We start from the raw sequence: 12,875 nt of genomic DNA on the forward strand, positions 1-12,875 counted from the left end.
AAGTGCAATTGAGAAATGGGAATTTGATAGAGAAGAGTTAAAAGTTATTATTTGAATAATTATAAATACCTAGGCATTTATTTCACTCCTCAGTTATCGTGGAAATTATTACTAGTAGAAGAGCTCAGGAAGGGAAGAGAGTATTAAGTAGTGTTCTAAAGACATTGAATATTAACTGCCCTATAAATAGCAAGATATCCTTCCATATTTTGGATACCAAAATATTACCAGTCCTAACACACGTATGTGGGGATAATATACGATCAACAAGAAAGAGTCCACCTAATAGCTTGTAAGAGATTTTTACAACTGGCAGTCAAGACACCAAATTATGCTGTCCTTGGTGAATGTGGCCGCGTCCCTCTATTTGTTCACACTTACGTAAGAGTCATCGAATACTGGCTTAAAATTAACAGAATGCCTGTGACAGACTACAGGAGTGGAGACTGCCAACTATGACAACGTTTCGTCTGCCCTCTGGTAGATGCAGTCTGTGCTAATAGAACTATAGGAATCATTTCTTAACTGCAGATGGCAGCGTCTGACAGGATATGTCTTATCATTACAAGGGATTATATAATTTGCGTAGTAAAGGAAAGCTCAGAGATGGCAGAAGTTTGCGCGGTTCCTTTATGTTTGGGCAGTGTCCAATGACTTTAAATCAGCCATTTGGACAATTGGAGGTGTTTACCGAAAGTACAGTCTGTCACTTTTGCAACGCCGCACTCAGACGTTTACAGCTATTGGTGACGGTCTGTCAGTAAATGTGTCTGGACCTCACAGCCCAGTGATCAACAGCATGAGCATCCATCAACTCAATAGCATACATGTGTCAATCAAGTCAGTAAGTCTGACCACCAGATCCCGCTATATGGATCTTACGACAAGCATGGCTTGCTGGTGATCCCTTCTAACCCGGATTTATACGAGTATATACATGTACCAAACTTACACTGTAAAATTCTGCAGTGGTATAAACACACACACACACACACACACACACACACGTGTGTGTGTGTGTGTGTGTGTATATATATATATACCTCTCTTATATGTGTGTGTGTGTTTATACCACTACAGAATTTTACAGTGTAAGTTTGAGGTACGATAGTCGCTTGTCGAATTCATTAGTTGATGGTTTGAGTGACTGTTGGCATCAGTCGTCTAGACAGCCTACTGTCATGTTGTTTCTTCAAATAGGGCTCAGGTTAAAGGTGACATATTATTATTTCTAGCATCTGTAATGCCAAGGTCCATTGTTTGGAGGTCTATGGTTGAACTGTCGGATTCATGTCTGTCAAGTATATAGACTTAGCTCTAAATATACAACTAAGGGTTGCACGATTCAGGAGAAATGTTAAGTTATTCAGTAGAACAAACTCCGAAGCACATGTCAAAACAAGTTCGAAAGAATGTTGAGGACGGAGAGTTTGTTTAGCGAACATTACAACGGTAACACTTTGGGTATTGTGGTGAATGAAGCATACGTCCTTACACAGAAATGAATATGTTTACTTTTCTAATACTTCTGTGAATATACTATTTCTAGTCTGTTGTATTGCTGGAATATTTTTCAGTGAAACATTACACAACACTCAACCCAAAACCAAAGCAGTTAAGGGTTGCCAGTTATACATCCGTGAGATGACAGACAAGTGAAGTGCTGGCTTGCAGACAACCTTCAGTCAAAACGTAATGGTGATTATACACAAAATAGATACACTGTATCAGCAGATCACTAGCTTTATTCAGCGGATTATTAAATACTGGTAGTGTTATTAAATACTAGTCGCGTTATTAAATACTTTTAATGTTCCTTTTTGCAGCAGGAAATCCTCTCATACTTCTTCAGGGGAGCTGGGAAGGAATTCTCCTGGTCTTCGATGGTAAGGTATGCTTTGCAGTCGGCCGTGATTGCTACAGAAGATCCATCTATCTCTGGGATGTACGGTAGACTAGTCCCATCTTTAAGGAAGGCACCTGCAACGTCATTGTTTTTCAAACTGTAATTGTAAACGCCATCACGGAACTTCACGAGAATCTCGTCGTAACATGAAGAGATGTCGGCTGCTTCTGGACCAGGTAACAGGGAAGGATTAGGGAAAGTGGCAATTACAACGGCAGAGTAGTTGTTTCCACCCGTTTTTATCAGTTGAAAGACATTGACGGGATCACCGAAATTCTGCGCACGGCTAAACACGTAGATTTCTCCATCACACCCTACCATCACAGCGTGTGATTCGAAGTTGTCTCCAAGGTATCTGGCAAAAGAAGAATCCCTGTGTATTGTTTTTAAATTCATTCAAAGATGAAAACCCACAAAAAACACATCTGATGAACTGTTTGCTGTTTGATATTCCAGTCATGTCACGAAAGCCTGTATATGATCGCTTCTTGACCAGACGATCCAGCGACCGATCGACCCATACCAAAGTTGGAAAATAGCTGCCTGTTAAAGAGCATAACCACCATCTGGTCACCTCTTCGACAAAGACAAGCATCTGGATTTATAGCTGTACACTAACTACCTTAAGGTTTGAATTGACAACGTAAAAAAGGCTTGAGAATGAATATCATATATGGTTTAACTAAGATGAAGGAGAATGCGCTACGCCGTCGGGATGAAGACAGCACAATGGGCATGCTGCAGACATATACAATTATTTGAAATAATCTAATCATTTCTTTTAATACCTTTTATACTGTTCACTTACACATGATTCATGAAAGCGATGTCTCAATGTTTTGTGCAACTTAAGTCCTTATTGTACTGAAATACCTGTAATATATATGCACAGCCGTGTCAAATATCCTGTTAACATAGGGTTCGTCAGTCTCAGGAATAACGTAGATAATATTCACAGGACCACCATCATCAGAACCACCGTCGTTGATATAGATGCTGTTCTTGCCAGGCATCCCGTTGATACTGGGTCCAACAGCAATGTCCTTCCAGTCAACATTCGAGAAGCTTGTTCCGGTACCGTACCTGTATTTCGAGATAGCTTGGCCCTGAAATACATAGGGGTTCACATATTAACAACTGCATAATGCATAATATATTTCTCACATACAGCCCATGTTAATTACCCATAGCACTTACAACATGACTAGTCTCAAAAATGTTTTGGGTCCAGTTCTTAATAGCTTATTTCAGGTCTTACTATGGAAGCTTATGCTAATTATAAGCCAAATTATCCAATGTAAATATATATTTGGAGCGTGAAACTTATAATTGATCATGTAATATTGATCCACTATATACGTAGGTGGAATTAAGTGAAGTAACCTTGTATTTCTACATTTTTGAATATGATGAAACTGTCATGCCTGCCAGGGACAATGCAGGTCCATTTTTATACATGTATCATATAGAAATTATTAATGGTTCAGCAGCATATATGTTATTCGTGCGATTACGAAAATGGTTCCTAACCTCTTTACGAGGTTTGATGAAAATTGTAATCTATGTCCATTATCATTATAATACCTTTACCACTAAACTGGACATTTGTTGACACGTATACGCATTGTTGCGTCAGTAAGCTATAATATCAAGGATGTCAGCGTTTGATAGAAATCATACTAGGTTTCGAATCCTTTCCTAGGCCAGTTGCCTTTAATGTACAGTAGTGTTTCCCGTCTATAGACCACCTCAATGGCTACATTGAATTATCTCAAAACTGTCGTTCTCTGGAACTGTTATAGCATACTGCATGTGTAGGTCATTAAAACTGTCGTTTGTAGATATTTCTAGAGACAGAATTGTAACATGTTTGAAAGAAAACAAAACGCTAAACGTGATACAGAGGCATATCTCGTTTAAGCACTATAACATTCTGCATAGACCCATACAATAAACCTCTAACAATGTAGCCAGAGATCAGTTTGGGAGATCAATGTACATATTCACATATCAGATGGCTATCAAATACTGGTGTAAAAACATTTACATGCAACAAGGTAGATTTACTAGGAAATTTCTATTGTTTCAATGTGTTACGAGTGTGTATTTTCTGTATATTTTGTTATTAATTCAGTAATAATTATTATTGGGTCACAGTGTTTAGTGTTTTGAATAACAATTATGATGGGTCACATTTCGTTTTAATATATAGATGGTCAATACTTTTAGGATTCTGGTTTTCCGGAATTTATCTGCTCCTAGTTTTCTATGTGTTTACTTCTCTGAGACTTATTGGAGGACATTCTACAGTGATGACGACTGTCGTAAGTGCCCGAACTTTCGGGAAATGACTGAGTATATATATAAAGGCTGGTTGCCGAGTTGAAGGCGACACTCATTCATATTAACTGGAGGATACATCACTGCCAACGCATGATCATCAAAACCCGTCAACGCCTGACCTACATTATCCACTGTCAGACCGATCGCAATGTTTACATTCTGCATAGATGATTCTCTCTCACATCAAGACTTTGGTGAGTTTACTACTAAATATATTTTGTGACCTATTGCCTTAGATCTTGTCTCACTTGTATTGAATTTGTAATCTGCATTGTGAAACTGACTTGTGACTTTGTATACCTTGCTCTCGTTGCATTATAATACAATTTGAACGTTTATGACTTGTCTTTGTTCTGTTTTGTTGGTTCACAAGGGGATCTCTTTTATTCCATTTGTCACGGTAAATTCTTAACCGTAACAAATGGAAATACAAAAAGGAGAGATACGATTAATTGGGTTTGAAAATTGGAAACGCTCTGTTTTCCTCCCAGTTCAGAAAAAGATGCATGTACATAAAGTTTCACATTTTGTGTCGTAATTTCATTCTAGAATGAAGTCTCCATATGAGCACGACTGACATGCTGTAATGCAATCAAGCTCCAGATAACCACCATATATTCAATTCAAAACCTCAGTTGCGTAGAATCTTTTATTAGGGAGTAGAGACTGTACTTGCAGGTGCTCGTACTAGCTAAGAATTGAAACTGGCAGGTGCAATACAGAGACTAAAGCAGAGAGATTGTGCATACTCTGCAAATGTAATTATATCGAGGAACAGTATTACTTTAGCTTAGACTATGATGGATATGTAAAGCTAAGCTCTCGATGAGTTTAACATGTTAATGTCGCCAGTTAATGTGCCTATTCTGCATCTCTCGTGTCTACAAAGCTCTGCGCTTTAACATGTAATCTGTATGTAGATGAACTACCTGCCCTGTTACATGGACACATGATTTTTTATTGCGAATACACTTTGATGTAGTACTTGATTACTGAGTATACAAATCTCAATTTGTAAGTCAATTTTGAACAAGTTTCAGTATGTTTAATATGTTAATAACTTCAGTGAATGTACCTATTCTTTACCTTTTTTGCCTACGACGCATGGTCCCTACGACCGACCTGTTCTATTACATTTATACGTCTCTGTCATCTTCTAACAATTTGATGTAGTTGCTTACTGAGGATAACAGTCTCAGATACGTCAATTTCAGTTTACCTGACACATATCAACAACAAGGATATAACTGGTTGACGCGTCCGAGATCATGTAGAGGATTCCTGGATGGTCTCTGCTGGCAGCAATGCCTGCTATTTCCACGAAAGGAGGCTTGGCAACGCCTCCAATAACCTTACCCAGGGAAAATTTGGTTTCTGCAAAAATACCAAGTCAGTTATGTCAAATGATAGAACTGTGTAGAAGGTTTATGTTTCCGTCATTCATCCATGCTAGTCTTGGGTGGTAGTTTTATGGAATCGATTATGTCACTTCACAAATTATGTACGGGCGTCCTTAGAGATACTGAACGACTAACTCAAGTTAACTGGAGCTCACTTCCCTCACAAACATTTCATGTAAAATGATATCTCTGCTGTTTAGGTTTATAATATCATCATCCACCTAGTGGTAGATTTATGGGATGCTGCCTCACTGAACGAGCAAAGTTCATTGCTGTTCACGTCCTACACGATCATACTGAAATGGTATATACTTTACAAACATACACACACACGCACGCACACGCACGCACACACAGTCCACTATATCATATTACATTTTCAGCCATGTTAGCTAGTTTTTCTAACGATACATACTGAGGTATAGTTGAGCTGATTAATGATATGAAAGTACTGGAATACAAGGTGTAGACGATGCTCTAAAGACAGCATAGCATTGCTTCATTTTACAACGTCATGTTTCGCTGCAGTACAGACCTTGCCATCGCATGAGAGTTCGCCCAGTGTTTGATGATCTAGTGTACAATCTTTGTCGAAAGCATGACACAAGTACACAAATGTACAATGATATTCCGATAAAGGTCTTTTAGTTGTAGTGAGTGAGTGAGTTTAGTTTTACGCCGCACTCCGCAATATTCCAGCTATATGGCGGCGGTCTTTAAATAATCGCGTCTGGACCAGACGATCCAGTGACTAACAACATGAGCATCGAATTGTGCGATTGGGAACCGATGACATGTGTCAACCAAGTCAGCGAGCCTGACCACCCGATCCCGTTAGTCGCCTCTTACGACAAGCACAGTAGCCTTTTGTGTCAAGCATGGGTTGCTGAAGACCTATTCTACCCCGGGACCTTCACGGGTCCCTTTTCGTTATATAGCCCTGAGGTAAGATTACCTAAATATAGTTGAAAATTGTTTATTGTTTTGTGAGTGACCCAACATATCAATGGCTAATTCCTCTTTTGTTTTTTGACTTTCTCTGTTTTGTGTTTGCATTAATGATGGTCTGAAAGAAGACCCCTGCTTGACCACATCCTGACACAAATCGTGTCTGGAGCAGGGATACCACATTTGGACATTATATATTATATATCATATATGTTATATATATATATATATATATATCCAATAAAAAGCATGGACGAAACCGGCCACTCGCAAAGGTCATGCGACTTTTCTCTTTAATATATATCCTACGAGGGGAGGTCAGAAAGGTTTGAGAACTCACTACCTAAAGTTGTGAAACAGCTATGCCGCTAGCAGTATTGCGTACATTCACCAGTCATGAGAACATTTCCATCCCTTGTAGCACACAGTATGAATACGGCGATAACGGGAAGACTCCCTATAATACTGACACGAGAAGTTCTCAAAACTATTTGACCTCCCCTCGTAGACTTGACTTCAAATTTCGAAATAAATTATGATTGGGTGCCAGGTCAGGACTACGCGTGGATTCGACCTGCTTGCATTGGCGCCCTCTAGTGTAAGGACATGATACTACAGCTCTGTACTGAATTTAAGAATTCGCCATATCAGGAGGGTACCTCTCTTCCAGTTATTACTATTATTAATATTGTTGGGAGGTGTTGAGCAGGTATCTGATAAATGATCAATGTATGAAATACTTATTTACCGTCGAAATGAAATCAGTTTAGTCAATTAAACGACTTCAGGTATCGTTTTTAAGTGTTGGTGGACGGAGAAAGGTCTGTTTGTATGAATGATTGAATCAGTCATCTCTGGTTATGTGGTGTCATAATGAGATCCATCTGAAATATCCCACCAAAGTTTAACAATGATACCTCACTCAAAGACAGAACACAGGGCCGACTACAACTTGTTTCTCCCATTAATCCTGAGCGTCAGGTAATGTAACATAAAGCACCATATTTAAGGTTATTTAGTCATAACACAGGTTCTAAGGTAGGGGTAAAACGGGTACCATATTCAACATCGATCAGACTACAATCTTCCACAGGGATTCCAGCACCTAAAATGCAACCATGTGCCTTGAACATCTTTTTCTGAACATTATGTAATGCGATATGCTAAGAAAGGGGAGAACACTAACAGTTTGTGTCGTCTAATAAGACAATTAACAGTTCTCACCTGGTACATTTTTGTTTCTCGGACTGAAGGAAAGAGTCAGGGGAGCAGATTCCAAGGCGGTAAAAAATCCACTTCCATTTAACGCCCAAGCAATGGATTGACCATAAGGGTTGATTGCAGCAGGTAGAAGACGTGCATGTTCCTTTTGGGGCATCATGTCGACCCAGGGGTAATAGTAAATCTTATCTTCCGTCTTCACAACCAGCTCACAACAGTCATGAGAAAGACTAGCAGCCGCAGGGCCAAACGTCACGGTTGGGATGTTCAGCTGAAGTTTAGGGTTGGCTGTGTAAGTGTCGTCATCATTTTTAATAATTTGGTAAAGTCGCACGCCACGTCCACCACCAGCATCGTCAAAAAAGAAGACATCACCTTGACAATCCACAAAGAGGCTCCTGCTGTTACGTGGTCCTGGATCTTCATTCCTTGAAAATTATTAATGATTGTTAGACACATTTAATATGTAAAATAACCAACACAGTTGAATAAAACCTGAAGGAAAAAAGGTGAAATAGGAAACATTGAGATGTTAAGAATCTACAAGAATACAAAACAGTCCTGTGCTCCAATTATATATGTAAAATAACTAACACAGTTGCACACATCTTTAAGCGTAGATATTATGAAATATTGAAATGTCAAGAATCTACAAGAATACGAAATAGTTCTAGTGTCAAAGTATGGATACTCACTTGAATTGATACTCACTTGAAGGTGTACACGATTGTCTTATCAGCTGCTTTGCTGACGAAAGAAGCCGGATTAGATTCTTCTTGCACGATGTATACTGTATTACTTTCAACATCATGGACGTATATACAGTACCCATCCATTGCCCCTGGGCAAATTTGGACAGCCAATCCCTGCCAGTTCACATTTACTGTGTCTGTGATGTTGATGCCTCCAGCTGTGTCCCCTGAATCGGCGTTTATGGCATATACTGTGTTCAGGTTTTCGTCAGCTGTTCCACCATTGATGAAGTACAGGACATCTGCATAGGTCCCACTGGAAGCTAATCCAGTTGGAGCCACAACGATATCATCCCCGTCAGACCTACTTATGGTAGCCACATCGCCGGGACTTCCAAATGTCGGTTTACCTGTATCAAGGAGAAACTGGCCACTGATGGAAGCAACAAAACCCCTTTGACACGCAGACTAAATCTCTGTTAAAGCAGAATCGATTGTACAAGTCTTACTATATTGCTCAGTTCCTGTGAGTACATTGTTTGACCGGAACTGGCTTATTGGTGGTCATTGAACGACATCAGATCATCGATCTACCTGAAGCTTTAGTTACACCTCTGGACCCAAATTAACATGGTTTGCACTTACAATCACTTACCTACTCCTTCACAGGCTTTGGGTTTTTGAGATCCATCTAAAACGTGCAGAAGGTTTTTTTCTGTATTCACTGAATGACACTATGAAGCATAGAAACACAAAGCAAAGATGTGAAATATGGTTTAAGGGGGACAAAAGGAAAAAAGTGACAAGGGTTATCATATCACATTCGAATGATGCCACAATGAGCCATAATGAGCCACAATGATATCTCAGTATTATTTTACGTACCTGAGTCCTATGTTACGGGTATATTTACTGACATGTCGACATACAAACATCTGCACAGGAACTGATACTAGAAATAATGCATATTTTCTTTATTCTATAAGTCATCTGTTTGCAAAGCCAAATCCAAGGCAGTGTGTAATATGCAATTTAAAGACCACTCTATTCGTTTAATCGCGACTAATCGCGATTATTTTGGGTAATAGAGACCTGTTCTAACCCCGAATCTCAACCGGCCGTTAACACATCGATTATACAATTATAATTAGCAAACACGTAGCTGAATGTATGAGTCATTATTTTTTATGTAGGCAAAGATGTAAATTTTGTTTTCTTGTATCACTTTGAAATGTTATTGATTACAATCATTGTATTTTGAATATACAAAACATACATTATGCAAGGTTAACAACGTTTCATTTTTCATATTTTACCCTTTGTATGAGAAATTTCATGAAATTGCGTCACTACCGTTATAAAATTTGTAACGTCATTTTAAAAAGAACAATTTAAAGATAATTGTCATTTATTGTACATGAGATAACATCGCTAATGAATTGCTCAAAGGGGCCAACAAGCCCTCCAAAAAACTGATTTGCAAATGTAAAGTAATATGTAACCAAAATTTCAAAATGAGAATATGAATTGCATTATGCTTACTTGAAGGTGTACTACGTAAAATTATTGCACTACAAATCCAGACATAATCAGATAAATCAGTTATAATTAAATAGGGAAAATTATATTGTTACCGCGAGGACACTGGAAATAATTGTTATGGAATTGACACAACAACAGTAGAGATGTTTTCTTTAAAGGATAATGTAAGGAAAATTGTCAGTCACCTATTTTAGAATGAAGAATATGAAAACAGGTAAAAGATTTGCTTAAGATTTCCCTGTCTTGTAAAATACAGGTGAAGACTTCATGTTACGGCAGTGACACTGAGACAGTATATATTGTCACTACTGCAACGATCCAATCAAGGCCGCTATCTCACTATCATTGCTAGCAAACATGAATTAGAATCAAAAGACCGGGTAATCGTTAGTGCAGTTTTTGGATTATGCTACGGTAGTGACGCATTTACTTGAAAATAAAAAAATAAAGAAATAAAGAAATACAGTACAGTGTAGAATAAACTAAGTTGAATTAGTTACAATAAAGGACTTATTGATTTTGACTTCAGTCTGTCTGGTGTAACACATAAAAAATATGCATGAATTTTGAGAATGACTCATATGCAATATTAGAACGAGCACATAAAGTAGCTGAATATCAAAATACAATACTTACAAGCACAGACAGCCAGTAAGCTAAGTGGAAAGACTACTGAAAACATCTTGCCACACTGTACTCGTTTAAGCCAACAACGTCCACTCCGTTATATATCAGGTCGCCACCCTCCAGCCATTCTCAGCACTCTGATGACTGTGTAAATGGCAAGTCATTTAGGACAGAGGTAACAGAGATTTCGTAGATATATAGATCTTTTTCGAGATTATCACACACCTAAAGGCGAGTTGAAAGACCTATTTCGTCTTTTTAGTCAAGATGTGGGTACGATGACATTCTTTCCTCTAAATGGAATAGAGTAATGGATTACGTAATCTCAGCATGTAGCAGTTGGAAATCAACGTTTACACATCCTTTCGGGTTTCACTGAAACCAGTAGACGTCTTGCAGTGTAACTGGGTTGTCTGGCTATCATTCCGTTGTTTACAGACTGCCTTTTATGCTCATTGTGTGGGGAGCATGTGATACAGACACAACAGGAAGTGACGGTGTCATCTGTTCCCGATAGACCATGGAGGTACTTTTCACCTGAAGTGTATCTTTGGCAGGTCAGAATATCTGTGAGTGATTATTCTCCTTTTCTTACGTTTACGAACTTCCTACGCATTTGATTATGACGGGGTCCGTAATGAGTGACCGACAATTTGAAGTATACACCTGGATAAAAGATAATCAACACCAAATTCATGTTTCATTATTTTGTTAGTATGACCGATATTTTTTCACAAATATGTGATTTTGGTAACAATGATCATTCGTAGATTTGTTGTCACTAGATAGAGATGATAAAGCATGGAAAATGTGCATTTGCTGAAGTTCGTTCACTGACACCCGTTAAAAGTGGAAAGTGATTTTAAAGTCTGGAACTTCGATCGCAGTGTACTCGGTGTTCTTATATCAAAAGTAACTGAAACGTAATTCAAGATGTCGCCTCCCTACTGCCGAACGATGGCAGCTTATTTGGATAGCGGAATGTCTTTGAGAGTTAAAGGCAGAAGAACAGGTCGTCACCACTCGATAATAAGCCAATGAATGATGTAAGGGATCGAGATCTGGCAGATCGAAAATATCATCTATAGCAGAGAACGGACGACTTCTGAGGATTGTTAGGAGAGACCACTTCTCAAATTCGATTAAATTAAGAGACCGGTGGCACACCAATCAGAGATTCTCCTCCAAGACTGTTAGACGGCGCCTCAGAGCAGCAGGTTTCAATGCCAGAAGGCAAATAAAACGGCCTGAACTAATCCATCGGCACATGCGTGAACGATTGATGTAGCGTCGTGTCAGATCCAACTGGAATTTGATGCACTGACCCAATTGTCAGATATGTGCAGGGTGATTTTGCGGATTGTAGATTGTCGAGTGCATGTCTGGAGACAACAACAAGCGAGATTTGCCGCCATAAACATCAAGACAACATGTGGAGGGGATCAGTCATGGCATGAGGTTGTGTATCCTTCGACTGCAAACTGCCTTTTAAGACAGTCAGAGGGAACCTTAACGGTCAACACAATCTCAGGATGCCATCTTAAGTCCAGGTGTTGATTTGGTTTAAGCATATTTCATTCACAAATGTGAAAGGGATTGGGGACAAGTTATCCAACTTAAAATACCCGTTCACTAATATTTACATACATAGATTTTCAATTACATGCAGCGTAGGAAACAAATAGCGAGGAGATAGGAAAGGTATAGAGAGAGAGGAAGTGACACAACTTATGTGATCACACAAAACGTATTGATTGATGAAATGAAAGTTTGCACGCATTTAAAAACGTGGTCATATCAGGACTTACAGATAACATGAATGACAATGTGATTGGAGAGCCGCGCCCTACAATACTTTTTTTAAAATTCAACATTAATTCATCCCTTTAAATATTGCACAGTTTACATTCTAGTAGGAAATGACGAACATTTTCACAAGCATTACCACAGTCACAGGAATCAGAGTCTTTCATGTTCAATCGATACAGATCATAATGCAGCTGACCAGTCCAGTTTTTATGGATGGTTTCGATAACCACCCTCTGTCTACATGGTGACAATTCTAGAAAACACAGAACCAAATCAGTAACCGAGTTATTGAGACAAGAAGCCATCACCACCCTGCCCTTAGCCAGGTTGTAGTCTGGATCTGAACCCAATCGAGCACGTTTGGGACATTTTGGGTAGGACAGTTAG

The 12,875-nt window shown here is 38.9% G+C and overlaps 1 protein-coding gene across 1 annotated transcript; it reads right to left on the minus strand.

The window, feature by feature from the left end:
- Positions 1-1,807: 1,807 nt before the first annotated feature.
- Positions 1,808-10,734, minus strand: LOC137279068 (uncharacterized). The gene is made up of 7 exons (XM_067811545.1): positions 10,689-10,734; positions 9,166-9,201; positions 8,530-8,920; positions 7,822-8,246; positions 5,469-5,623; positions 2,780-3,012; positions 1,808-2,261 (listed from the first exon to the last, which is right to left on the minus strand). Exons 1-7 carry the CDS (start codon positions 10,732-10,734, stop codon positions 1,808-1,810), a joined length of 1,740 nt encoding a protein of 579 aa, XP_067667646.1.
- Positions 10,735-12,875: the final 2,141 nt, after the last annotated feature.

This window comes from Haliotis asinina, chromosome 3 (assembly GCF_037392515.1).
Source record: "Haliotis asinina isolate JCU_RB_2024 chromosome 3, JCU_Hal_asi_v2, whole genome shotgun sequence".
Lineage (NCBI taxonomy): Eukaryota > Metazoa > Mollusca > Gastropoda > Lepetellida > Haliotidae > Haliotis > Haliotis asinina.

Bases quoted from the DNA above. Each gene is read 5' to 3' on its own strand.
- LOC137279068 (XM_067811545.1), bottom strand. From the start codon at position 10,734: ATGTTTTCAGTAGTCTTTCCACTTAGCTTACTGGCTGTCTGTGCTT. The intron at 3,013-5,468 runs GTAAACTGAAAT...TATGTATTTCAG, and splicing joins TTGTTGTTGATATGTGTCAG to GGCCAAGCTATCTCGAAATA. The intron at 2,262-2,779 runs GTATTTCAGTAC...TTCTTTTGCCAG, and splicing joins GCTGTGCATATATATTACAG to ATACCTTGGAGACAACTTCG.